This window comes from Acanthopagrus latus, chromosome 6 (assembly GCF_904848185.1).
Source record: "Acanthopagrus latus isolate v.2019 chromosome 6, fAcaLat1.1, whole genome shotgun sequence".
Taxonomy (NCBI): Eukaryota; Metazoa; Chordata; class Actinopteri; order Spariformes; family Sparidae; genus Acanthopagrus; species Acanthopagrus latus.
The window spans coordinates 3606791-3634471 of NC_051044.1; the positions used below are offsets into that span (position 1 = coordinate 3606791).

At 43.4% G+C, this 27681-nt stretch overlaps 1 protein-coding gene across 1 annotated transcript in view; it reads left to right on the forward strand.

The window, feature by feature from the left end:
• The first annotated feature begins 2619 nt into the window (after positions 1-2619).
• The window catches only part of rims4 (regulating synaptic membrane exocytosis 4), a 58967-nt gene continuing 33905 nt past the window's right edge, over positions 2620-27681 (forward strand). The window contains exons 1-3 of the mRNA XM_037102379.1: positions 2620-2642; positions 3583-3680; positions 5754-7046. Coding sequence (XP_036958274.1) covers positions 6950-7046 — 97 coding nt within the window. The 5' untranslated portion in view covers positions 2620-2642; positions 3583-3680; positions 5754-6949. The remainder of the gene's footprint in view (positions 2643-3582; positions 3681-5753; positions 7047-27681) is intronic.

The window sequence follows — 27681 nt, forward strand, 5'->3', positions numbered from 1 at the left end:
GACTCCGGGCGCACGCACATAGCTTGATTTTGTGCCAAGCTGTGTTTTATCCTAAAGGAAACGTTGCTCTCGTTGTTGTTTCGATGCTTTCTGGGTCGTTTCTGCAAAATGTTCTACAAGCAATCACGACTCAAACTTAAACCTACAAACATAAAACCTTTGTGCAGTCAAAAATAAAGTCTACATGTTGTTTTTTTATTTTTATTAATAGTTTTGTTGTCCGCTGGGAAATATCAGAAGGCTGCTTGTCATCTCAGCTGGCTGGAGGGGCGTGAGAGCAGCTGGCAGGCTGAACACCTGCAGGGCAGCGAGGGACAAAACATCAAACTTCTGCTGCTTCGCCATCAAACCGTGTGCAGGTAGCAGGTTGCTGTTAACAGTCGTTTTAAAGAGTGAGGGAGCGCACCAGCACCTAAATGGACCAAAGTGGCATTTGCAGGTGTGTTTACATCATGTTTAATGAGCTGCAGCTGAGCAGCTAATTAGCTATATGGCCTGCAAACCTCAGTGTCGTTTGTTCGGTGGCTTGTTAAGGCGCCGACCTGATCGCCAGGATCAATGAAACCTTAAAACCTCACATCTATTTCTGTTGCAGCTTAACTTCAATTAAATACGTTATGTTGTGACAATGCAGTGCTTGGGTTTGGTTAGATTTAGGCACAGAAAATACTTGGTAAAGGTTAAAAAAAAAGTATGTTATTGGCTTAAAATACTTGGTTATGTCACCGCAAACACAGCTTTAGATATTTATGTGTTTCGTCAAAACACACACATTTGTTGTGGTTGGAGATGTTCTGACTCTGGCTCAGTAGTAGAGAGCCACTCCAGCCCAGATGCTCAGCTTTGTACTGCAGTGAAAAAGTGAAATAAACCACCTAAAACAAGGCTCTCCTAAAAAAATCTAACAGTTCAAATGTACGTTGTATAGGGAAAATTCACATCGCTTTATATCACCGTTCACTGGATGACACAGAGATAACTGCTTTGTGAAAATATGGTTTGAGGTTAAGCACTTTGAACGAGCTTTTTCAATTAATTCAGATTTTAGACACGTAGACGACTGTGATGGTGGGAAAAGACAGGAAATAAAATTCAGACAGTGAAAGGGGGGGGAAAGTGTAGCGTGACTGTCAAGTAGACAAATTAACACAAGCAGACACATGAGGACAGCTGATGATAGCAGAAAGAAGACAAATGGAAACGCGAAAAGAAGAAGACGGATGGTGTGACAGAGGAGCAGATGGAGGCAGAGAGACAGGCAGGGACATGAAAAAGGCGGAGACGAAGAGGGAGGCAGGTACTTGTAGTAAAAGGTCAACGCTCCTGTGATAAGGTGTGCTTGGACAGCATGCTCACAGCGAGCGGCCGAACGCTTGTCAACACGATACCAGTGCACTTCACTGGCCACAGTAGACTCAGCAGAGCACACAAGGACGGAAGCATCGCAGTGTAAAGAGCCTTTTACAAAGGCTGCCGACTTTAAGTTACACAAACACGAACACTGGGAGGCCAAAACAAGACAACCATGATCTAAAAAAGGCCAGTGAGTAAAAGGTTTTACAGTCCCAGAGCAAAAAAAAAAAAAAAGGATGTTTGTACAGGGTTGAAGAGGTCGTTATGACAAATGACAGGATTCATTTGCTGCTTATATTTCTGAATTGTTGCCTCAATATGTTTTTGTTTTTTTTCAGTATTTGCTGAATGGAATACGTGGAGTAAGAAGAAAATGCAACAAGAATAGTGATCATCACAACAGGGCACAAATAATAAGAGCTTGAAAATATAAATCTCTGGACACAATTTGACCCGTTTTTTGGGGGAAAATGTAAAAACTTCCCATCAAAAATATCTCTGTTTTCTTCCCGTTTATAGTCTACATTATACATCCATCACGTGATGAGGTGCACCGTACGTGCGCCTTCATCCAAAGCTCTGAGAAAGCGTCTAGCGTCTTCATTTGAGATGGGAGGAGAGACGACGGATGAGGAAGGAGATGGAGCAAATACATGCCAGCTACCAGCGCGAAAAAAATCATATACTATTTACAATCCTGACTGGGCGAAACTTTCAGAGTTTGAATGTGTACGGCCGATCCAGGGGGGACAAATTTTCAACAAATTTTCAAATTTTCTGCCACATGTGTTTTGCGTCCCCTCTCTGTAAAGTATGAAGGAAAAACACGCACTGGAAATCCACACAGTAAACATTACATCAGCACTTTATTTTGTCATGTTGATAATGTTAGCATGTTGACGCCCCACCGTGTCGACATTCACCCTCACAGAGCTGCTCGCACGGCTGTTGACTCCTGTTAAACGCTGTAGCGCGATGATAAGGCAGCTTTACTCTGCACATGTGCGTCTCAACCTGTGCAGTGTGTTTGTTGTCATTGTGTGTGTGTGTGTGTGTGTGTGTGTGTGTGTGTGTGTGTGTGTGTGTGTGTCCCCTATGGCTTCTATCTATAGAAGCAGAGAGATGAATGGAGCCCTGTGAAGCGCCGGTGATTACACAGCCCATCTCCTCTCTGCTTCTCCTCTCTCTGCTTCACAGGAAAAAAAACCAAAAAACAAGACGCAGAAGAACAGAGGGAGAGGAGTGCACAACGTGGAGACAAAGACAGGAAGAGACGCGAGGAGGACGAGGTGCGAACGAGGGAGGGAATGACAGAGTGAAATCACACGCGTACATACGAGCTTGAATAAAAGGTGAAAGAGAAAAATACTGTCAGTGGGTTCACAGTGAATCTGTTAAGTCATTTTTCACCAGTCAGGTGTGAATCCTCTCCTGTAGATGAACGAGGGTTTCATTTGCTGGCTGCTTGTGCACGCATACATGGGTATCGGCGCCACAATTGACTCTACGTCGACTTGGAAAGGCTTGCGCCAAAGGTGGCTAGTACTCAGGCTATCAGCTTTACAGCGACACCCTGCCCTGACCTCGCTGCTTCCCGGGAGGCAGCGAGGTCAGGGCAGGGTGTCGCTCTAAAGCTGATAGCCTGATAGCCTAATCTGTGGCTCCCGGTGCAACTGCTTGACATACTGCGTTTGTGTTTTCATACCGTTGGTGTCGACAGGTGGAACGTAGAAGAAAGGGGTGAGAAAACAGACAAAGGGAAGAAGTTGAAACTGACACATAAGGAGAGAACCACAAATTAAAACAGGAAATAACTGAACCAAAATCATCAACGTTTTATGACTCGGAAGAAAATCATCCCACCTGTATTCAGCTAAAATGTGGTATTTGGCATAAAAAGTAAGAAGCCACTTACTCTTTAAGTTTAAAAAAAAATCTAAATCAACAATTTTAGACATGGTCGATTAAATGTGTAAACTGATGTATGTATTTTATTCCCTCTGGTGCTCCTGTGAAGTGAAACATCCACAGGCAGCCGCTCAGCAAAACACAGATATCCTGCTGTTTAAACACGATGTGAAAGTTCTGCGAAAGATTGATGAAAACTCCCCAGATTCACGGCAGGATATCTGTTTTCACTGCGGGCATACGGAGCTGCAGAAGGTGTGGAAGGGGCGAAATAATCAATACACAAAAAAATAATGTTGTGGGTTTTTTTTTCTCATGCAGCTCGTGTGAAAACAGCGTCAGTCGACTGAATCTCTGCCATCACTCAGAATTGTAAAGAGAGTCCGACTAAGTACCAAGACCTGCTCCACAGTTTTGAGGTACTTCTACTACACTACGTCTCAAGAGGAAATAATGTATTTTACTTGGAAGCTGTAGATGTAACATACAAAACAAACGTCTGATTGATAATGCATTGTTGTGACGTAACTACCAAATGCATGTGAAGTATTTGAAATTAGACTCCTCACTGTCAGCTACAACATCAAAATACGTTGGTGATCATCAAAAAACAAAACAGTGGCGAGGCGATTGTGCTGCATGGCTACTTGTTTGCATTTTATAGATAATACTTCTTTACTTCTTAAGACTCAGTATATCAGCTTTCAGAAGTCTCTCAATCAAAACAAAGAAAATCAAAAGACGTAGTTTGATCACATCATGAAGTAGCGTAGGATCATCGGAGTTGAACGATCACCACGTTAATCCTGCAGAAATGTTTACAGGCAAGATAAAGTATCATCGTTTTTTTATTCATGTCATGTTTTGGTCACGTTCGCCGACATCATCTGCTGTTTCTCGCACCGTCACCTTAAATGAAATGACAGATTTATTTTGATTTGAATATTATTTGAAACATTTAGGATAATATGGACACAACTCAATAAATGTCTAACAAAGGTTTAGTCATTTCTAGTCATTGTAATGCAGAAATGTTACATAATATATATATTTTCAGTATTTTCCCGTGGTGGTATGACCTTTACTTACAGTGGATCTGAACAGTTCCACCACTTTATGCTCGTAACTGCCGTTCAACATGTCATGAACGGGTAAACGTCATGTTGTTGGATGGAAAACCACAAATGCTGTGTTCAAAAATTTGACAATGGCAGCTTGTTGCCTCCACGACACTGGCCTGCTAACACAATAGAGGGTTTTGATGTTGTTATCTTTTTTATAGATCTCTCTTTTCTCATACATCGCCAGTCATTTTGTCATTGCCTCTCTTTTTTTGTTTACTGCTTTAGTTTCACCCTGACAAAACACAACCATAAGCCGTTTTTTTTTTACTGGGCAGCAGGTCGCCAATTTGGCCGTCCTTTTTGCAGCTAGGTCCATGGATTTAGACAGAGGGCGGCAAATTGGGGGTCTGCTTTGTTCCAGTAATTTGACACTCAGAGAGTACACTTATTTCCGCCTCCATTGTTGTAAATCCGAGGCGTTAATGTGCCGGCCACTGCGTGAGATGGGCGGAGGTGTGGATGACCTGCACTGTTGTGGGACCCACAGCTGGGGGGTTTTAAAACCAGGAAACAGCTGATCACAGCAGTCAGTCCATCACTTCATCTGCGGACGTTAAGATGAGCAACTGAACAGCCGCTGAGATCCAGGAGATGCAGCGTCTCCTCGGCCTCTGTAGCTGTCTTGTTGTTCGCTTCTTGTTGTAGCGGCGAGCTACTAACGGTCACTACTTTCAAATTAAAAGCCCACCACTAAGATCCCAGTTCTAAACTCCAATGGGGTGCAATGTAAAGCTCTTATTTTGAAGACAGATTCTTTGTCGCTGTTCACTGCCCAACTTCATGCTTCACGTCACGTGACATGTTTACACCTACCCCAGTGGCGGCTTTTGGAAAAGGAGGAATATTACACCTCCCTTTTAGAAAGACAGGCACATTGCCGCCCTTATCTTGGAGTAAATGTGCTGCCTTTTCGACATACATTTAATACAAAAGGGTGTCACCCAACACTGGATCACCTCTCCTTCTGGACATCGATCCATGCATTTCTGATCATGTGTTGATGTTCGAGAGAGAGGGAGAGAGAGAGAGAGAGAGAGAGAGGCTGTAAACTTATCCTGCGTTGCATTACCTCCACTCTACCCCCGAGTCACGCCCATATTCCCTCATCTGCGTTATGATTGGTCGGGCTGCCAGCAACAGTCTGCTCTCCATCCCCTCTGTTCCCCCTCCTCCCTCTCTTTCCCCCCCTCTCTGCTCTCTCTCCCTCTCCCTCGCTCGCTCTCCCTGCAGCTCGTCAGTGAATGAGTTCAGTCAGACACAAGCTGTTAAACAGCACAGCCTCTCTCTCTCTCTCTCTCTCTCTCTCTCTGATTCTCTCTCTCTCATCATCTCTCTCTCTCTCTCGCTCTCCGTCCTCTCCCGTCTCAGGAGCAGACAGCCAGTGGAGCATCTGCACGGCAACGCAGCGGACAACAGGACCGGCGAGAGGAGGACGAGAGACGAAACCTCACGGCATCACAACGTTGCAGAACATCAACAGTGATACAGTTCAGATCAATGCAGAAGCAACAGATTGCCGCCCCCCCACCACTGCCGCCACCACCGCCACAGTCGAAATTGCTGCTGCAACTGATGCTCTCCCAGCTGATCTGGGCTCGGAAACAAAGCTGATTGCAGCCGACGTCTTCTGGGTTTTGAAACTCAGTTTATTTGGGTGAAAGAGAGGAAAAGCGTTTTGCTCTGTCAGAGCACCGGGGGGGGACATGACAGCGCTGAGCAGCAGAGGCGATAAGCTTTGATTCAGTCGTGGGAAAAAGCAACACGTTTCACGCTGGGCGTCAACATCACCACGACCACCAGCGTCTCCTCCCATCCTCCTTCATTCACCGGGATCGGAAGAAGAAGAAGAAGGAGAAGAAGGAGAGCAGGCAATCTGAGCTGTGAATGCACAAGCAGGAGGAGGATGTCAGATTGACATGCACGCTGCAGAGTTCAGGGAGTTTTTCTTTTGTCTTTCTGCCAAACAAACTGTGTGAGATCAAGTTTTATCAGCGTGAAGACTCACAACCAGACAACAACAGGTCCATCAGACTGTCACGTGGACTTCTGAGGACAAAAGGGGATGAAGAGGAGGATGTACACCAGCTTCTTCTGCCTCGGAACGGGAGCAAAACAAGGATCCAAAAACTAGAGCAGAAATGACAGGAAGAGAGAGATTCGACTCTTCTATGCACCACCACAGATAGACGTTGAGTCATTGAGAAAGCATATACAAAGATATTATTTATAAGGACACTTAACCTCGTCAAATGAGAGCAACCAGTCGAGAGATATCTCACTTCACGAGGATGATGTTGCACCGCTGGAGCTTTCATTTTGTCTAACAAACACCAACGAAGCAACGCTCCTGCTGCCACTTGCTGAAAGTAAGTTGTTGCACCGATTTCCTTCGGTGTGAGCACCTCGGGGGTTCTTGCTCTACTCTTCTTTTTTCCGGGGTGAGGTGGATCTGCCTCGGGGGCAGCTGACAGCCATCCAAGACGCCGCGAGCCGTACTCCGCGTGAAGAATGCCCAGCCGCGCTTGGCCAAGCCGGCCGACCCGGGCCCGACGGCGGGCCTGTACATGGAGAGATCGCAGAGCCGCATCAGCCTGTCGGCGTCCTTCGAGGCCCTCGCCATCTACTTCCCCTGCATGAACTCCTTCGATGAGGATGATGGAGGTGAGTGGGAATGACACACACACACACACACACACACACACACACACACACACACACAGTAAGATTGATTGGGACATATGTTGTTTGTCACCTGTCTGCTGGGAAACTGATGTTTCCATCCACACGTCAGTCAGTCAGTCAGTCAGTCAGTCAGTCAGTCAGTCAGTGTGTTATGTAAATCTGTGCTGGCTTGGAGGACCGACTCAGTGAATCACCTCTCAACATGTGCAAACCTCTCTCACTGTTTCCGTTTGTTATTGTAATAAATGCACATTTTCAGTCATATTATATGTGTTGAATTGGATCCTGTCTGATCCTGTGGTTTAACTAGTCCGTCTAATAAATGATTCTACCATTCAGTCGACGTTTATCATAATCGACTGATGGTTTAAAAGTCATTTATCAACTAAGAATACCAAATATATTGGTTCAGCCTCTCAAATGTGATCGCTGCTGCTTCTATGTCATTTAAATTTAAAATATTTAAAACATTTTTCTATAGCGAATGATTTATCCAGTATTTGAAAAAGATACCAGACATATTAAATGATGGAAAGTGGAAATATTTTGTTAGCTGCAGCCTTGATAACACTGACAACATTTACGTATCCCTCTGATAAACATCACAGGGCTGATGGTCGAATGGTTAAATACATCCAGTCCATTATATACTGCATGTGTCGTACGTAGTCTGAGGGATTTGGGTTATAAACAGTCCTTGAAGAGAGTTTTAGTTTGATGCCAGAGTTTGTTTCACATCTGAAACAACAATTGATCCGAGCAGACTCAGTGGTTGAAGAAGTGATCCAGTAAAAGTCTCCATCAAAGACTCGATGTCCCAGAACTTCATTATGCTTAAGAAACTGAAGTGGCTCTTTTTTACCCTCCTTAATCCACCAATACCCCAAAAAACCTTGGGATGAGTTTCGATTCTGTATGTAAATTTGACAAACACTGAAAAACCCTTGATTCTGAAAAGGTAACCTGCACCTCCCACCTCGCCGACTGTACGTCTGCAGGTAACTACTGTCTGCAACTTCAAGCTGTGATAGAAATACATGTGACTTCACTATCACAGTGTGCATAAATAAACAAAATAAAATAGAGTAGTAATTACGAAAATGGACCCATTTTGTGAAACGATGGATCCTTTTCTTGCCTCCCTGAACGATGACCTATTTTATGTTGTTAATCCTGCACACACAAGTTATCGTCACGTGCAACACGATAAGATCTTTCCATGACTTCAGGGGATCTCGTGTTAGTTTTTCACAATGATATCACTGTTCCAGATGGCCTCCTTTTTTAAAATCCAAGTGGAGCTTTACACATTTCTAACCTGAGTCGGTATCAGCAACGTAACTGAAAACAACTGTGAACATCTGTGGGGACTTTTATGATATTTAACAAGCTTATCATGTATTTTGTATTAAAAATCAAAGTAGAAAGAAGAAGATTTCCAAAGTAAATTAGACTGAGATTGATGCATGTTTTTTTTATTTTTTATTATTATATGTGATGTTAATGTGTATGAGAGAGAACCTGTGCTCACCTGTGTGGTTACGTCAGGTGTTCATATGATGAGATTGTCAGTTGGATGGAATACATGATGATGATGATGATGTAATTCACGTTAATGCTTCATTCCTCCTGATTTCCTGCCGCACTAATCTGGTCCGGAAAACTGTAGCGCTGGATTGATTTTTCCATAGTTCAAAGGAAGGTTTATTGGAAGGATAAAGGTAGACTGATTTTTTTTTAAATGAGAGGATCTCTGGAATGTGTTAGCTGACGTTAAATAGGTCACAATTTCCTTAACAGATTTATACATTGATAGATGACGGATGTCTGTAGCTAGCTAACATGACAAATTGCAGCTAGTACAGGTAATAACACTTACCTGGACTCCACAGCAGAATCTTTTAGGGTGGGACTAAAGGAAACATAACTGTGCACACAGACATTTTGTTAGAGAGGTCATATTATGCTAATTTTAAGGTTCATACTTTTATTTGGGGTTTTCAGTAGAATTGTTTTTTCCAAAAAACACATTATTTTTTTAATCTATTTCATCTCGAACGCTCTGCTTTAGCTACAGAGTGAGACTTCCTGTCTCTGTTCAACCTTTTGTTGAGAGTTGCACATTACTTAACAGGCAGGTTGTAGCCAATCAGAGGCAGAGTAGGGCAGGTCATGCCGAGCAAGGTAGTGCGATCTAAAATAACGTGGCCACAGCAGTAACAATTGTATGTCTGCTGACTGACTGGAGTCTATAATAAACATATATAAAAAAAATATATTTCTAGGAGACCTGTTACATAGTGACACACATACGTTACGTAAGTAAAGGCTCGACTCCAAACCAGGTGTTTCAGACAGTGCAGAAGCAGAGTTTTCTCCCTTTGGTGCCAACTTTTGACCTTTCACGTGCACCAAAATGCTTCATAACGCAAGAGCAGGCAAAACCCCAAAAAGTTAAGTTGGCCAAGCAGTTTCTTTCCCCTTTGCACCCTCACAAATTACCTTAGTCACATCTTCTTGGGTTATATCTGCATTTTGTTATTATCAGTATAAAAAGAGAACAGCTGCAGCTTGGTCCGTCGTGTCTCTTGGGATGTCTTTCACATAGCTGGAGCTTGTTGGAACAGCTGGGACATTATACCATGATACTGAATAGTTTGCTTGGCAGAAACAACCTGCTGTAGTTATTGTTACAGCAAATAAAAGTTAATCCAATCCAACACTTGCAGCCGCTCAATCTAAACTTCTGAGACGGCCGCTCATTTTTAGAAATACCTTGCTCACCGCGTCTTCCTGCTGCTTCACAGCTACACACACGGTCGTGAGAAACTAATTGCCTTTGTGAAATCGGACAGAAAGCTGAGAAAGGAAGACTCTGAGGGGAAAACACTGAGGTGTGACCTGTTTTTAAGGACATTAGAGTTGACACATTGATGTGTGTTAACAGATTATCTGTCCTGTACCCTCATCGACGGCCTGCAACGATCACAGATAACACTGCCGCTTGATTCACCCCGGTGAATGTCAATATCTTACCTGTGCCATTTAAAAGCTCGTCCCTCCACATAATGCAGTCTTCCTTGGGGTTAAGGTGCTCCGCAAAAACCCACGGGCCGACAGCTCTGTAATCTTCAGCTCTCACTGAGTTGTCCTTTCTGCGCTCTGGTGGCCGAGGAGTTTAATCACCAAGCGTGAACAGCCGCCTCCTGGTTCACATCCCACCAGGGACCTTTGCTGCGTGACATTCCTCATCTCTGTCTTCTCTCATTCTCTCGCCTCTCTCCTGCACTTATGTAAGAAAGTCATAAAAATGCCCACAAGATTATGATTATGAGTGTAGAGACCATCAATTAAAATTATTACTCATGGCTTTTAAAAGCAAGTGGTGCTCACTGGTCCTATAAGGTCTGATGGAGTTTGTTTGACACATTTGCAGCTCTTTTACTGTAGATGCTTGTTTCTGTACGTAAGGCTGCGTTTAGACAGAATCAGCAGTTAGCTGCAGAGTGGTAGCAAAAGAGGAAGACCATAACTGAGCGATTTCAAGTGTTCCTTCATCGTACCGGGCCTACAATGATTGTCTGCATCCACAGATGAAAATAAAAAAGTGTTTTTAAAACCGGTGCACAAAGGCAAACTGAGTGAATACTTGTGGCACATTATATTGACAGCTTACATAATTGGCCACCACAACGAGATGTCGTTTTTTCGGCACCGCTGCAGCCAAAACGTACCACTTTCACTCAGATGTTTGGGAGGACGTGCATTTGATCGTATTGAGGTCTAATGTAACAGCGGTGAAATCTTCTTTGTTTTGTTTCTTAATTATAAACCAGGAGAACGTCTCCGTCTGACTTTTCTTTGTAGCTCCACCATGAGGTCATATTTTCTTATGACATATGTCATATCTGCGTCTCTCAGACAACACTTTGCCTAACTGCAGCTTAATAAACAACTTCCAAGGCTGCAGACTCTTAAGTTTCATTAAATGAGAGATCGAATCTTCTTTAAACAGCTTGATTTGACTTCTGATGAGCTCTGTTTCAATATTTTAAATGTAAAATTCACCTTTAAAATGTTGTGGTGCTGGGTCTGTTATCATACGGCATATTTGTGAATTTAACAAACTTCCCGGAAAATTGGATTCCAGTGGCGTTTTAGGGTCAAACTACTTGAAATGCATACAGATCCTCACCTATGTCATCTCACACTATCACCTGTTTCCAACGTGTGTGTGTGTGTGTGTGTGTGTGTGTGTGTGTGTGTGTGTGTGAATGACACCAACCAAGATCACTGTGATGAAGGGCAGCATGCTGGGAACATCACCTGTGTGAAGGTGTGAATTTGTTTACGTCCAGAAATCAGATTTCCAACCTGCTGTTTTCCAACAAACACACACCATCCCACGTTCACCTGTAACGGCAGCGTGAACTTTACTGTGCACCCGCTTTCTCACGGAGAAGAAATATTTGTGTGAGCACTCATGCATTCAGAAATATAGGTTTTTCCCACTTGCACTTTTACCCACACACACACACACACACACTCTGACAGATACGAAGGCAGTGTGTGAGGTAATCAGAGCGAAGCGGCAGGCCGTGGTTTGTGGCTCTCAGTCTAATTAAATGCTAATATGGCTGCTGATTGTGGCTGACTGCAGCTAAATAGAGGCCTGATTGCAGGTTAATTCTCTCTCTCTCGCTTCCTTTTTTCATCTCAGTGTCTCTCCATCAGGCTCTCTCTCTCTCTCTCTCTCTCTCTCTCCGACCCCGCTGTTTTTACAATCCTGTTTGCAGGTTAACTCTGCCTTTCCACCTTAAATTGTCTTTTAATCGCTTTCCATGCTGTTTTCTCTCTCTCTGTCTCTCTCGCTCTTTCTTTTTTCCCATCTAACTCGCTCTCTTTGTTTCATTCTTTCACTTCTAGTTTGATTCAGTGTGTTTCACTGACAGGACAGGCAGGCAGCAGAGCATCAAGTAAAGCAAAACAAATAGAAGGTGGCGCATGTGTGCCGCTTTTCCACCAACATTAGCAGGTTTATGTGGGATTTCTTTAAACATGGGAAGTGAAAATGACTCGTTTCACTGTCACAGTTTGAGCCATTTGGTCCAGCAATATTTGGAAAGTCTAGAAGAGCTGCACGATTAACGTATTTCATCCCCATTCAACTGGAAGTTAGCCGGCTCGGTCGGTGATCCGGGTGTTTTCAAAGCCGGGAATTCGACAGCACAGAACAGCTTTCATAGGTCACTGAATAAAACTACCTTGAATCTTTTATTAAAGAAATAGTGATATTGCTGTGTGATATGAGAATAAAGGACAGTAAATATGCAGTAGAGGGTTACTCCCGTAAGACAAGTGTATGTTTACGGCGATAAGATTGAAGAATCGATGAGTCACCGAGCGAGCATCTTATTTTTCATGTTTTACATTCGCAGTTTAATGCAGAAGAATCAGCTCTCAGCTGTCAGTCTGTCACCACGAGCAGCGAAATATGACACCTGAGCTGCTAGATAACACATACATAAGTGTGTGTGTGTGTGTGTGTGTGTGTGTGTGTGTGTGTGTGTGTGTGTGTGTTCTGTCTGCTTCATCTTGGGAGACATGAGAACAGAGAGGAAAAAAAAAAGATAATTTGAAATTCAGGTCAAAGAGAAAGAAATGCTTTTTTTTTTCCTACCAATCAGACAGAAAAGAGTAAAAATCTGCTGACCTCAGCTCACCTGCCTCTGGATTTTAAAGGGTGACTTACACTTTAAGGTGGACATACGACTTTACAATATACATTCACTGCCGTTCACTAACCACAGTGAACCGCAGATGTCAGTTTATTAGGTCAACGGTTTCATAATTAAGACGACGAATCAGCTGTCCGGTAAAGCAAAAAGGCCGAATCAGGGCTGCGAGAAACGAGGCGTGTTTCAGATCGTTCGTGAGAAATTTCTATCTAAGCAGGTAAAAAAAAAACAAAAAAAAAACAACATGTATTTAATATTGAACAATTTGGGGTTCTGTATCTCCGTCACTACTTGTTATGATTAATGATTAAAATGTCATATCTTTGGACACACTGGGCTCTAGTCGATTTCCTTGAAGGGCACGTCTGCTGCTGCTGCTGCTGCTGTTCTGAGATGAGCGTCATTGTCTCAGTTCATCTGAACCTGTTGACCCGCTCAGATCGACTGCCAGCGCACTGATTTGTGTCACTTAACGTACTTGCTGAGGAGTCGGTCCTCTCGCTGTGTTTACACAGTGATTTATGCGGTTCATCAGCCCTCCGTGTTCGGCTGGCTGCTGCAGACTTCATGCACCGACGCAGCCGGCAGAATAAATGTTGGCATCAAAACCTTCCTGCAAACTGTGGATGAATGTTGAGACTTTACTTTTCTTTATGCTCATTGTTATGTTGTTACAACGCCGTGCTTAGATTTGGACTCAGTTTGGAGTCCAAACCCAATCACCAGAATAAATGTTAGCTGAGAAAATGTTTTGCAACACCGCAGATACGAGTTAAAACTGGACGTTTCTTTATGTTGCATCTTTATATTTGAATTTGAATTTTTTTCTGTACGGAAAACTCTACAATTTAGCGTTGATTCACTTTACTAGCATAAAACTTAATAATAATAGATATTATCAGATATTTTGTTAAGGTTTGCGAGCTACAGATTTAGAGCTACGACGGCATCATTTCTCTGGGATATTAATTTTATAATTGTAAAATCTTTCATTTATATTGCGTGACGACTTAACTCACTCAGACCCAGTGACATATATACTTACAATCTGTCAAGTGTTCCCTTTGTTACCATACATTGATTATTCAAATAGACTTTGTAGTTGCAGAGATGCACTCTGTTAATTATGGGGATGTAATTTTCGACCAGAAACCCAAAATAGAGGCTAAATTTAACCTTGAATCATCTCTAGCCTCTTTTATCGCCACAAAAGTGTCTGGAAATGACTCCAGTTTGTCTTAAAAATATCCAGTGGTGTGAGCTGTTAATATATCATGTAAAGTGAACGTGATAAACCACATTTGGTACAGATATTAACGTTGGATCTGTGGTTTGCAGATGTGTTAACCGCTAACATTATATCCATACGACGAGCTCAAAAGCAACGTACGCTGCCAATACTTATTTTTATCGACGCGGCTGCATGAACAATAATAACAATCATACGTAAATACCTCTGTATATTTTCTGTTACATTTACTCGTAACATAGTTATTGTACTTGCCGTACTCTCACTTATTTTTTTCGAGCATCAAATTCTCGAATTAACTTGTTAGTTCGCGTTATCGTCGCGGAACACAAGTACAGAATAGAAAGCACAGGTACGTTTCCAGGAACCTGTTCTCATAGGTGAAGTGATTTAGGAAGGATTTTTCTTTTTCCTTGTTCGTTCTGATCTTTCCATTAATCAGGTGGAGGAAAAAAAAAAAAATCCTCTAATATAGAAACAGAACAGGCGCTGCTGCTGCTGCTGCTGCTGCTCAGGGAGACTAATTGAGTCTATATTTCTTTGTGTGAGACTCTGCTGCTGTAATTCTCTGCTCGTAGGGACCAAATGTTCTCTCAGGAAGAGAAAACTGAGGGAAATCTTACAAAGTGATGATTTCTTTTTCAGCCCCTTGCTAATTTAGGACTAAACCCTTTTTTTTCGTTTGTGGTCAAAAATTAGAACGAGGACTACGTTTATTTCGAAGGTGAGGTGATGATTTATGAAGTCGTGAATGAGAGCGTCGTGTGTGTAGAGGTATGAGCGCTCACCGGGTCATGCGACGTCGTCACGCTAAATGAGATGTCAGTGATTGTGGGCGGGTCGGGAACATTAGCCCCTCGACGAATCAGAGGACGGATTGGAAAAAAGGAGGGATGAAGAGGAAGGAGGATGATGGATGTTGGAGCCAAAGGGAGAGGGAGGAGTGGGAGAGAAAGGAGTAGATGTGGTGAGAAGAAAGCAGCATCAATCATACATCAACCGGGAGTCAGAGGCGATGGAGGGATAGGAAGAGGACGGAGAGAAGAGTGATGGAGGTGAAACGACAGCAGGGGGAAGGAGGGAGGGAGGGAGGGAGGCAGGAAGTGAGAATTGAAAAATTAAAATGGCTCAGTAGGACTCTTTTCCCCCCTCCTCGCTCGTTACCCTCGTCTTTTATCCTTCCTCTCCTTCCTGTCATCGAACAATCACTCCATCTCCCGGTCTTCATTCCTGCTGCGGAGTCAAACAGAGGCCGAGCGCAGGAAGGACGAAAGGAGAGGACGAAGGAGAACAAATTAAAGCTAATGAGTTGTGTTTTTAATGAAAATCTTAATGACAAAAATAAAATAAAAAATGGCAGTGAAGTGATTTCTACCTGCGGGGTCGCTGCGACCGCGGCTACAATAATGTTTAATACCTGACGACGAGGCGGAGACAGACGCTCGCAGGGCGACGTCAAACGATATGAGTTATGGAGGAGAACGAGGGGAGACCGGAGAGGAGGAGAGAAACAGGTCTCTGGTGAGCTTCTGAGCTGGAGAGATGACCCAGAAAAGTCAGGACTACAAAATGGACTGCCAGGAAAAGGAGGTCTATTCTATAGGGAGGAGGAGGAGGAGGAGGAGGAGGTGGAGGAGGAGGAGGAGGAGGAGGAGGAGGTGGAGGAGGAGGAGGAGGAGGTGGAGGAGGAGGTGGAGGAGGAGGAGGTGGAGGAGGAGGAGGAGGTGGAGGAGGAGGAGGAGGAGGTGGAGGAGGGAGGAGGAGGAGGAGGTGAAGGCTGCAGGTGTTCATTTGTTATACTGAGCAGTGTGGGAGCAGGAGCAGCGGCTGTGCTGGTGTTTTAATACAGTGGACGAGGACAACAAGTAGAAAAAGCACTACGTGTCAGGGAGGAGGTTGATTAATGAGCATTTATTACCCAGAGAGCATAAAATTATATGACGTCAGACATGATGCTCATCTCAACCAAAGAAGAGGAACGAAAGAGCTGCGAGAGGACGAAGAGTTAATGTTGAAAAGTAACGGGACATTCAGACGGAAACCAGAGTGAAAAATTGACTTTTTGCTGTTTGTTAAAGTTTTTTCAGACACTGATGCAAAACAGACCAAATGGAAAACTTAATTAATATTAATAAGACAGATCCAAACCATGAATCACAAGGACGGTCAGAGCCAATCAATTCCTCATGTGTAACTTTAGTATAACTACTGAACACCTGATGATTATTTTCATTAAAGATAAATCCACTGATTATTTGGTCTGCGTGAAACGAAATTCAGTGGATAAAATCACATCCACGGTCACGTCGTGCACCTATCTAACAATATATGTCAGAATATATTTACAAAAAATCAATTTCTGTCTAATTTTATAGCAAAATCGAAGAATCGATTAATCATCAACTTTAAACGGTGAGCGAGTGGGAAGGTGTGAAGAAATAACAGCTGTCTAAACCATGAAATAAAAAAAATGAATAAGATATATAAAAAAATAAAGATAAATAGAAGCGAATTGTCACAACGATGCAGACGCAATCAGGGAATGTTTTTTTTTGGGCAGGAAAAAACACTTTGTCAGGTTTTGGAAAAGACCAGATGATAGAACGACGTCTTAAACGTTGGTCTCTCGGGTGGCGACCGTCTCTCCAGGCTGTCAGTCCACCACCGCTCCCTCGCCCTCCCGCAGCGACCTGTCGAGGCACGTTTGGCGCCGGGAAGGTGGCTCCGCGGATCTGACGTGTTCTGGCTCGTCCCACAGATGCTAGATCAGATCGGGTTATTAGAAACTAGGACACCGGGCTCACACCTTCACCTCCTCGTCACTGGAATCCTGAGGATTTTGTGGAGTGGCTCGGGAGGCCATGAACATTTTTATTTGATCTGCAACAGTGTTTGGATGGATGGACGGAGGTTGTAACGATCATTGTTTGTATCTTTTTGCCTGATCGGTGTGTATTTTGTGTGCAAAAATCTAAGATGGCACCACCAAACGAGATCCAAATAGGGGTGAAGACGCTCAGTGGCAGATAAGAAAAGGACTTGAGGATGGAGGAGGGTAGAGAGGCTGGAAAAATGAAGATGGGTCAGATGAAAAGCGAGTCAGCCTGACTGATGCTCCTCTAACACACCCGGCCGTCCTGACAGGAAGTCAAGTTGTCATGTGGGCTTCAAGTGCAGACAAAGGCCACACGAGACGAGCTCCACGACGGCTCCTCAAACATACCATCACATAATGAATGAGAGTGTGATTTCACTCTTAACGCCGCGGCCGGGCTAACAGCCGTGCTTTGTGCGGCAATGACAGGAAATCACCGAGAGGCAATTCTGGATGTGTTGATCCGTCGAGCTCTGACAGCCACCTCCCTTTGTTTCTGATGACAGGTTAAATCCTCCCATCCGGCTCTGGCGGCTCGCGCATTGTTCCGATTACGAGTGTCTGTTAGTCAGGAAATGGAAATATTAGTTAGGAGGAAGAAAAGAGGAACCCAAAAATGTCTCTTTGACCTTTTTTTTTTTTACTTTCCCTCATCTCACTCCGTCTCTTTGTGTATCTCCTCCTCGTCTGTGGTCGACTTTCTAATCAGCTCTGTTCTCTCCGGCTCGTCTTCACCCGTCTTCTTCACGCCTGTTTACTCTCCTCTCTTCACTATTCCGTTTCCCTTTCCTCCCCCTTTTTCATTCATCTTCTCAACCGTCTCTATCTCTCCCACTGCGCCTCTCCTCTTCCGTCTTCACCCCTCATCACCTCTCATTTTCTGCCTTCTCCTTCACCTCCCGTCTTCATCTTTCCTCTCGCTCTTATCTTTCCTCTTTCCTCTGCTGCCTTTTCTCTGTTCTCTCTGCACTCAAAAGGAAAAGAAATTGTGTTTAACATCATCTTGTTGTTATTCTTAAGTCACGGCAACATCGTACTCATTGCGTTGAAGAAGGGCATTTTTTACTGCAGCACATTTGGACTTTGTTTCGTGAGAAACAGCCCCAAATGAAGCTCATAACATCACCTCTGTTTGATTCAAGCATTTGGTGCAGAAATGTTTTCCTCTGAATGTCGAGCCGAGAAAGAAACGTTCATCAAACGCGCATCAATGTATCACGATCCCGTTTAATATACATGAGATAGAAAAGTAGAAAGTATCGACTCCTGCGGCCACAAACATTTCACAAGTTAAAGTATGACGACATTTTTATACGCTTCATGAAGTCTCCATAAGTTTGCTGTATTTTTTTTTTTTTTTTTATAGTTTGTTATACAGTGTTGTAAAATACACTGAGAGGATCCATTCACTTCTTTAAATATTTAAGCAAAAACATTAATTTCGTGACATTTATGGAACTTTATGTAACTATTTGAATAAAGCAGCGGAAAAGAAGGCAAATACTCTGCGAGGCCTATAAACGGAACCTCACCTCAATATGCATGATTAGAAAAATACAAGCATAATGTAGACAACTTCATACCTGTCCGTTATATATGGCAGTAAAGCCCGGCGGGGTCGGCCCTATGTTCCCACATTTCCAGGACATTTTCAAAATTAGGTCTTGTGTTTCCACATTTCCCTTCAATTTCATGGTTAGGGTTGGGGGTCAAGGAAACTCTGACCTTAAGGAAATATGGGAACATAAGCACGCCCCATACGTTGCGTTAGCTTAGCATGGAGACAGGAAACAGCTGTGTGTGTGTGTGTGGTTGACCCTTGAAACTGACCCCAGACCAGCAAAAGCACTGATGTATTTGGTGTACACGGCCTTTTTTAGTACTTGGAACGAACTCGAGTCTCCAGCGTCTGAGTCTGATGACCTGTGTGCTCATCCTTAAACCAAAATTTCACCAACAGCATCCTCATCTTCATCATCATCATCCTCTATACGTATGTCTGCTTACCTCTAGTTTATTGACTACGCTACAGCGAGCACGTGTGGAATCCGTCCCACAACTGGACTCCAGGACGACGTGTAGACAGTTCGAAGCCCGTTTGGGAGTAAATCCAGGGCGATATAAAGATGTGTCACGCTTCCCTCCAGTATATACAGTATATGTGATTTGTAACAGACAGGGTCGAATTCAGACACTGTAAACAAACTTATTGGTATGAAATTTGTATTTTTGATGCACTGATTTGTGCTCAAAGCTGCGACGAGCATCCAGGAAGCGTGCAGCCGACCACACCTTCGTCTTTTATTTCACAACAGATCGACGATGAAGATAAAAAGACATGATAACACGTAAACCGAGCTCGCCTGTCTTGTAATTCAGCTGTAATGCACTTGTTCCTCTCTTGTTGCTAATTAGATTGAATTGTAAATACAGAAAAAAACAGCGTTAATGGAATTTAGTTTGTGTAATTAGGTCTCACTGATCTCATCAGACACGGTCTTAATGTGCTGACATCACACCTCTGACACCTTCTGATGAACCTGAAGTCGGACGCTCGTCAGATGTTTCGTCTCTTCGCTGCAGCGCTGCGTAACAACTGAACGTGAAGCTGCACGTTAGCTCTAATAAAACACTCGGTGTAGTTTCTTGATGTGATCGTCGTGCAGGTAACGTCTCCCGTTAGCTTCAGTATGTTAATTAAATGACTGTGAGGACGTACGGACGGCGCTGTGTGAAGGCGTCTTTACGACGAGGCATAAAGCCGAAGGAGGCCGAGCAGTAAAAGAGGCACTTTTCTCCACACGCAGCACTTTACAGCCTTCGTCCCGTCTGAATCCGGCAGGAGGCCGTTTGTTTCTCGCCGTGCTTATGAGCGTTTTGGTGGTTGGAGGGGACTGTTCGTCGTTCGAGACACACATTTGCCGGAGTTACTATGTTTAAACGTACTCTGTAAATTCTGTTACTGCTCTCAGTAGAGTCAGCTCAATGTTGAGAGTTTTAAACAGTTTGCGGTGTAGTTTCTGTGTTTTCGGGAGTGTACTGTAACGGTTTAGACTCTGCAAAGGTGATACGATCACTGATGTTGGTATTTTCAGGACATTATGTGTCTTATTTTGAGGTCCCGTCAATCGTTTCTTCGGGAGAGAACACAGAATTTTCCATTTTCTGAACTCAGAAAGGACTTTTTTGGTGCTGTAGGAAAACAGTGTGACTTAAACTTTGCATCAGTGATTTACACAACAATATAACACAATTTTCTGGAGAAAAATAATCAGCAAGACACAGATTCTTTTGTTATAAAATGCTTTTAGCTGCTGTAGAAATTAGGAGGGAGACGTCGCTTAAACATCGCAAGGCCACTATTCATTTCTTCTTTCTTAGAAACACTTGACTGTCTTTTACTTACCTTGACCAGGTGGTTATTACTCTAACCTTAGAGATGAAACACTCTCTAACACTGGCAAACTATTTCTTCCAATTCAACGGGGCGTCGGATTTGAAAACACTCGATCAAACTCATCAGTATGGTCAAAAATATTCAACCGGCTCTCCTCCAAAAGTTTCCTGTTCATCACCAGAAAATCCGACATGTTTATTACGATCCATAATCACGTTAATTGTGAGGATGATGGGAGCAAAGGAGGCGACGTAGAGTCCACAGACGGAGGACAACACGATAAAGAATCAGGTCAAACACACTCAGACTTTCACCCACGAGACTGCTGCTCATGTCACGTGTGAAACCAAAGTCAGTCTTGTTTTAAATGACGTAACACGACTGAACTGACGTCATGTGACTTACCTGAACCTGACCTAAGCAAACTGCGCCCGTGGTGACGAAGGTTCGGCACGTCCGGCGATCGAACTTTAACGCTTCTTCAGAGCGTGTTGTGATGAATGTGTGGGATCTTTTTAAGAGGGAGTTTTCACGCGGTGAATTAACAAGAATCACAGACGGATCAACTGCGACACGTTGTCATCAGATACAATAAAAATTTTAAACTGCAGCCGTCTGAGGCTGTGAAGCACTCAGAGGGGAGGGCAGCTCAGGTAATTAAACTTTGAAAATAACTCCAGCGATGGTTATTGCTTGTAATAAAGAAAATGTGCTTTTGAAAGTAAAAATGACGTCTCAGGAATATTACATCCTGTCCTCTGGATTACAGTGTTAATATTTACTTGGCTCCAGGAGCTCTTTTTTTTTTTTTTTTTTTTGGAGCCCTTTCCTAATTTAATCAAGTCTTTGTTATGGTTGAGTCTTCAGAGTCATCTCTTAGTTTCTAAAACTCCTTGCTCAGACATTTTCTTCATTTAAAAAGGTCTTTGTTGGAGCCTCGTCCCTCATTTTGGACCCGTTAGTCCGCCGCCTCAATGCAGACCTTGGCGGGAAGAAATCACCTCAGTGCCAACTGTGATACAGGATCGAGGACTCTGTTGTGTGTGTGTGTGTGTGTGTGTGTGAGTGCTAACACAAGTGTTTTTCGTGTGTGTGTGTGTGTGTGTGTGTTGTCGCTCTAGGATCCAGCCAAAATCATCTTTCATTGGACTCACCAACAGAACCGGTCATCTTAAGGTGATTCGTGCAGCGACACAGTAAAACTGTCCAGTCACTGCTCCCGAGAACGAGCGCACAAACGCCAAAAGATGGTTTTTGTATGAAAGTTAGGATGATGTCGGTGTGTCACCTCAGTCAAACCTCTGAGATTTGAGAGCTGATTTACAGAACGTATGAAGAGTTTCTCTGATCGGACTTTTGCGTGCGTTCGCTGCAGCTCTGGTCCGTGTTTGTCTCGTCTTAGCAAGACGACTGAAAGCAGAAGGAAAGTGTTCGTGTCGCTCTCTCAAAGGCGGCTTCCTGAAATTCACTCGTACATCTTATTTGAGTTACTACCGGATGAACTGCCGTGATGTCTCGTGCAGACATTCATAGCTGAATGAGGCTGAAACCCACTAAGTGACCTGTTCATCTAAGACCTGACTTCCTCCTTTGCTGCTGTCATGATGACTGCAGCCACTAGAGGTCGCTGCAGACGTTAACGTTGGTCATTTTAATAAAGATGGCGATCCTGCCTTAACGTTTAAGTTGTTGATGTTTTTAATACTTGGAACAAAACCTACATTATCTTTTAATACATTTGTAATTTCCCAGCTTGCTAAATATATGAATAGATCAGTTTATGAATTGCAGGAAGGTGTATTTCACATCTTGATCCACTTGTTCCTGATGCTGTTGATATCGATCCACTGATTTTATTATGGCAAACACACACAAACAAAATGATGTTTACTGCAAATCTACGTTTCTGCAAATCAGGAAGGACATAAAATATGATCTCAACAACAAACGGGAACAAATGACGAGCAACCCAGGTTGATTATGGGAAAAGATGAAGATAAAGTTAATAGAATAATATATTCTGATCTGGTTGAGTATTTAGTTTAACAGTAATTCTGAGCGCGATCTGACATCTTTACTCTGTAATAAACAACATATTTAAGACCTCTTTGACTTTTATGGAGGAGCAGAGGAACACGATGAAGATAAATATCAGCGTTTTTTAATCTACTGGAAAAATAGTTTATCAGTTTGTGTTACTGCTTCAGCGACACGGTACTTAATGTTCGGAGGAGCAGAAATATGTCATCTTTCTGTCTCCAGTTATGACGGTCGCTTCTCATTCTTATCTCTTCTGTCGCTCTCGTTCCCATCACTCACACTCTCTCTCTCTCTCTCTCGTTATTTTTAATTCTGTCCTCTTCCCTTTTGTGTCTTGACAGATTTTTCTCCCTCCCTCTTTGTTTTTCCCTTCTGCTTCCTCTCAATCACTCCTCGTCTCTTCCGCCAAACGTATCAAAGTTTGTTCGGCGAACGCAGTGAAAGTCACCGGTGCGTCGGCCCGCAAGTGTATTTAAATCAACGCAATAAGACGCATCGGTTTGCACTGAATTGAAACTCACTGGAGATATTTATGTCCGTCTCTGTAAATAATATATAAACCTGGTGACGTGAGCGTCCTCAGATCCTTCCTGCTGCCACCACGCTGAACACATCCCAGAGGGAAGGAATCAGACAGCTGACTGCGGCTCAGCCGAAGTCCTCGCGGTGTTACAGATTCATGGCCGGCTCACAATCTGTGCTTACATTTATATTTTACCCCTTGAAGTGTTCAGCCGCCCTGATGCAGAGCAACTTAAGTAGATTAAAAGCGCATTAAGTTAATTTACTGCCGTTATCGACCTCTGCCGGGGGTCAGCAGGATTTTACAGTGCTAAAAGTGGAAGCACACAATCCATTATACTGTGTTTACTGACAGAAACATGTAGTTTGCATTTGTTAATCTCTTTGTTCCAGACTGAAATATCTCTGTGGACTGTTGGAGAGGATTGCATGTGGCAAGTAGCTCACCAACCACTGTTCATTGTGCATTGTTTGTTTTTGCAAACCACAGATACATTGAATAATCATACCAACTTCTCGTTCGTTCTCACTCCCACCGTGTCAAATACAGCAGCCTGGTCAGTGGAGCGATGCTAGGTTAGGTTCGACACTGTGGTACGGTAAAGAGAGAGCGAAGTCAAAGATGGGACTTTCCCCTCCAGAAACCTGGGTTTGGATCCTGTTTGTGTCCAGGAGTCAAGAGTGATTTGTTTGTTTTTACTTGATTTGTATTTAGGTAACTTTTGCTTGCATACAAGTAGTTTTCGTTCTGAACCAAACTGCGCCGTTTGACAGCGCTTATAACAGTCTAAAAGTCAGAATATGTCCGAAATTGTGATTACAAATTCTGGTAATTTTAGCAACATGTGTAACATCTTCTAGCTGTGTTTGTTATTTTAAGCTAACACATCTCTCCTGAATCTTAACCAAGATTATGTGTTTGTGTGCTTAATTCCAACCCAAAGAAACGTAAAAGGGATGTGAAGTTTCAGTAAAAAGGGGGGCAAAATCAAAAATACAAATATGCATGAATCTCCAACGATGTCTCCAAAAAAACCTCTGCAATCCCCTGAATATATCTGTAGCACAAACCACCAGGTTAACATCCTCGGTTTTGAATAAATATCTCATCAACTAGTGGTTGAATTGTCACAAGATTTGGCACAAATGTTTGTGTCATCCTCAATATTCATTAAAAATTAAAAAAGCCTCCTACAGGTCAGAATTTGAATAGTAATGGATAGTAATAGATGTAATTTAGTACTTCCACCTCGGCGTTTTCCCTCCTCTGCGTTAATGTAACAGTTCACTGGAAACGAAGACATGTTGTGTGTCGTTAGCATCACATTAAAGATGAGCAAACATCTCTCGTGTCTCGGTCTTAAGTGCCTCGCGTGAGTGAGCAGCAGGTCAGACTCAGTGCAGCAGGTCAAAAGGTCACTAACGAACCAATGACGGATGAAGATTTCTTATGACAGAGATGTTCGATCAATGCGAAGGTTTAACCGGAGTATTGGCAGCTGCGGGCCGCGCGATCGATAACCCTCCCACAGGTCACCGTGAAGCTCTGTTCACCCTGAGTGGAGCGGAGACGAGGGGAAACGCATCCACTCCAATCTGCCAGGGAAATGTTTCTGTGGGAGGGAGGAGAAGGAAGCGATCAAGTGATGGCAACACACACACACACACACACACACACACACACACACACACACAGCAATTTGATTAGTAGTGCGTTGTTGCTGTGTGACCGGCATGTGGCGCATGAAAAATTGTATATTTCCTTTGTTTCCTCGTCCACTGCCTTTTTCTTCCTGCACTTTATATCATGCGTACCAAATATAACGTGACATTTCTTCAAGACACAACTTCACTTTTCTATTTTATGTTGTACTTATAGTCTGGTTAGATTGAGGCACAAAAACTACTCGGCTAGTGTAAGAAAATAATCATGTTTTGGCTTAAGACACAGCTGGAAACGTCCCGACATCTAATTATAAATATCCAGTGTGTTTTTTTTAGCGCTCTCTCTCTCTCACCTGGCAGCCATCTTGCCTCACTGTCACGCCACTTCCTGCTCGGCCACCTCTTGACAAGAAAGTCAGCTCATAGACACGCAATAAAACATCCAGATTTTAATGTAACTGTTTGCAGAAATGTAGAAATACCATCATTTTATTCTGCCCCACATGCTAATAATGGTCACTGTTGTTCCACCAGGACGTAATGTGTGAAAATGTAGTAAAACTGATGACGTAACAAGATCCAGGAGCTCCCTACATATGGCCAATGTTAATAAAGTTAAGACAGTAAGAGACTTTTGGTCCTTGAACCTGGATCACCTTCATGCGTTGGACATGTGGTTGTTGTTTGATGACACACAGAGAAAGCTGCCGTCTTTATCCATTACAGCATCAAGCATAAACCTTGAAAAACATCTAACTTGATGTGTCCTTGAACAAAAGCATTTTAACCCCCCCAGGCTTTCCTGTGCCTGCGACTGTGATTGTTCCGGTGGCTCCCAGGTGTTCAAAAATAACACGTCGCACTCAGCAAAAAAGACTTCATTTGGAGAAAAGGTTAAGAAATGCTTATCTACCAGTGAAGTAATTAGCTCTGACTCTTGTCTTCCGGCCCGCAAACCGTTCTGCTTTGCCTGTCGTTCGCGGTGCCAAGAGGTTTCAGAATGCAGCTTCTTAGTCATCGCTCGTCATCGGCTGAAGCGTCTCTACAGGAAAGTCATTCTTCAAATAAATGCAACTCTCTCAGCGCCTCCCAGGATCCTCCTTCTCCTCTGTCTTGCTCTGACACCACCTCATGCCAGATTCTCTCTCTCTCTCTGTAATGAATGGGCTGATGGTGAGAGAGCAGTTCCACTCACTTGGATATTGCAGTACATCCATTTTATTTTATTTAACCATTCATTCATCCGTGGGGAGGTTTTTTTTTTTTTTCGGGATGTTCCTGGGCTCGTGTTGCTTCATCTTGAAGCTCGGGGAAAGGAGAGATAAAAAAGAAAGTTTGAGCAAATGATGATACAAGAAGCAACAATGACAGACAGAAACTTTTCTGCAGAACTAAAACAGAGACGCAGATGTTTCAAGGTGGCTAGAGTAAATTATAGGAAGGCCAGCGTCTACAAAACGCTCTGTATCTCACCCCGAGAAGCATTTTTAGATGTCTGAGAACGAGTATATGAAATTAAGCCGAGCTAAAATGCATCATGACGTTTTATCCTCCTCTTTTTTTCTTTCCCTGCGTCACCCAGAGGAGCAGATGTACCCTCGACTGTCTTCATTAGCCTTTTTTTCTGTGACAAACTCAGTGTGGAGGTACAGGAGGGAGGCTGGGTGGGTGGGTGGGCGCAGGGATTACGTCACAAAGCTCCCAGCATGGCACGGGAGGCAAATTACAGCCTCAGATGTGCGTGAAGAAGTCGGGAAGTTTGGAAACTTTACAAAGTGCTTCGTGAGGAGAGAGAAGGGGGTTCGTCGAGCAGCGTGGCGTTAACCCCTCCATGTGACAGGACTCGTTTGATTCCCGGTGCTAGAGGAGGAGGATGCAGTCGTGGGGCTGTTCCGCACCAAATGATCGCCGTGATAAAGGTTGTTGAGAGGTGGAATAAATATAGAAACGACCTCACTGACGTCTCAGTCTGCACACCCTCCTGAAACACATCTGAGATTTCACCTTTCCTCTAAAACTCTTTGTCTTCCCCGGTTTCTGTCAGATCTCTCTCTCAGACAGGATGCTATTAGACTATCTCTCTTCCTGTACTCGATGTGACGAAGGTGTGAGTCATGAGTTGATGGATGTAAATGTCACTGATTGCTTAAGTAGTCTAGACATCCCATAAATCAGGATTTGTTTATGGTGAGGGGAGTTAAAGGTTTATTGGATTCTTTTTTTTTTTTTTTTTGTCCACCCACCGTCTGTTGTACAGCTGATTTCATTTCTAAACTGTGACTAGAGACGACAGGTTTCACCGACGAGCTAACAAGAAACAGAAATGAGATCAAAAACAATAAAAAGCAGGTGACGCGTCACAACGAGGCCGGTGAAAGACTGTGCGATCAAGCGAGGAAAGATAATAACGGAGATACACTTGGTTTTTAAATGGGAGTTTACGTAGACGAGAGGCTGTCTTGTGAAATTACTTGTTCAGATACTTGCCTTTGTATTATATGTGTTACCAGAGGACTCCACCAGAGGACTAAGGGCTCAATCTTGCTTGGCCCAGTTGCTCCGTATGGTACCGAAGAATGACTGTCACTCCCAACCGGGCCTGAGAACAGTTCCCTTCTTGTGCGTACAGCATCATGGTGTAGCACGCTGGAGAACAACACTAAAACATGACTTTACTGACTTTTTTGTGGCGTATTTTGTGTCATTTCAGTCACAGGCGGCTCTCTGATATTCCTGGATTTTCTTGTTTATGCCGGGCGGCATGATATGCATGATTATACTCACAAAAGAAGAAAGTGCTTAAAGCAAAACTCTCTCCAAAATGCAACCTAGGATTTTTTTGTGAATGCACCCGAGTCAAACCTTCGTGTAAAACCATAATTATGAGCAAAGAGGCACTTTTAAAATTGACCGTATTTTCGTTTTCGGGCCAAACTCATTTTCAATGGGAGTGCTACGGGCACTTTTTCGATAGCATCAAAATCTCGTATCCTCCAGGTTACGTCTCATTCTGAGATCGACTCTTCTCCACTGCGGAACAAGCTGCTGCTAACATGAGCTGTTCAAAAACTTTCTTTTTAGTAACTCTGTGCACACAAACAATGTTGTCAGTGCTGGTGTTCATGTGT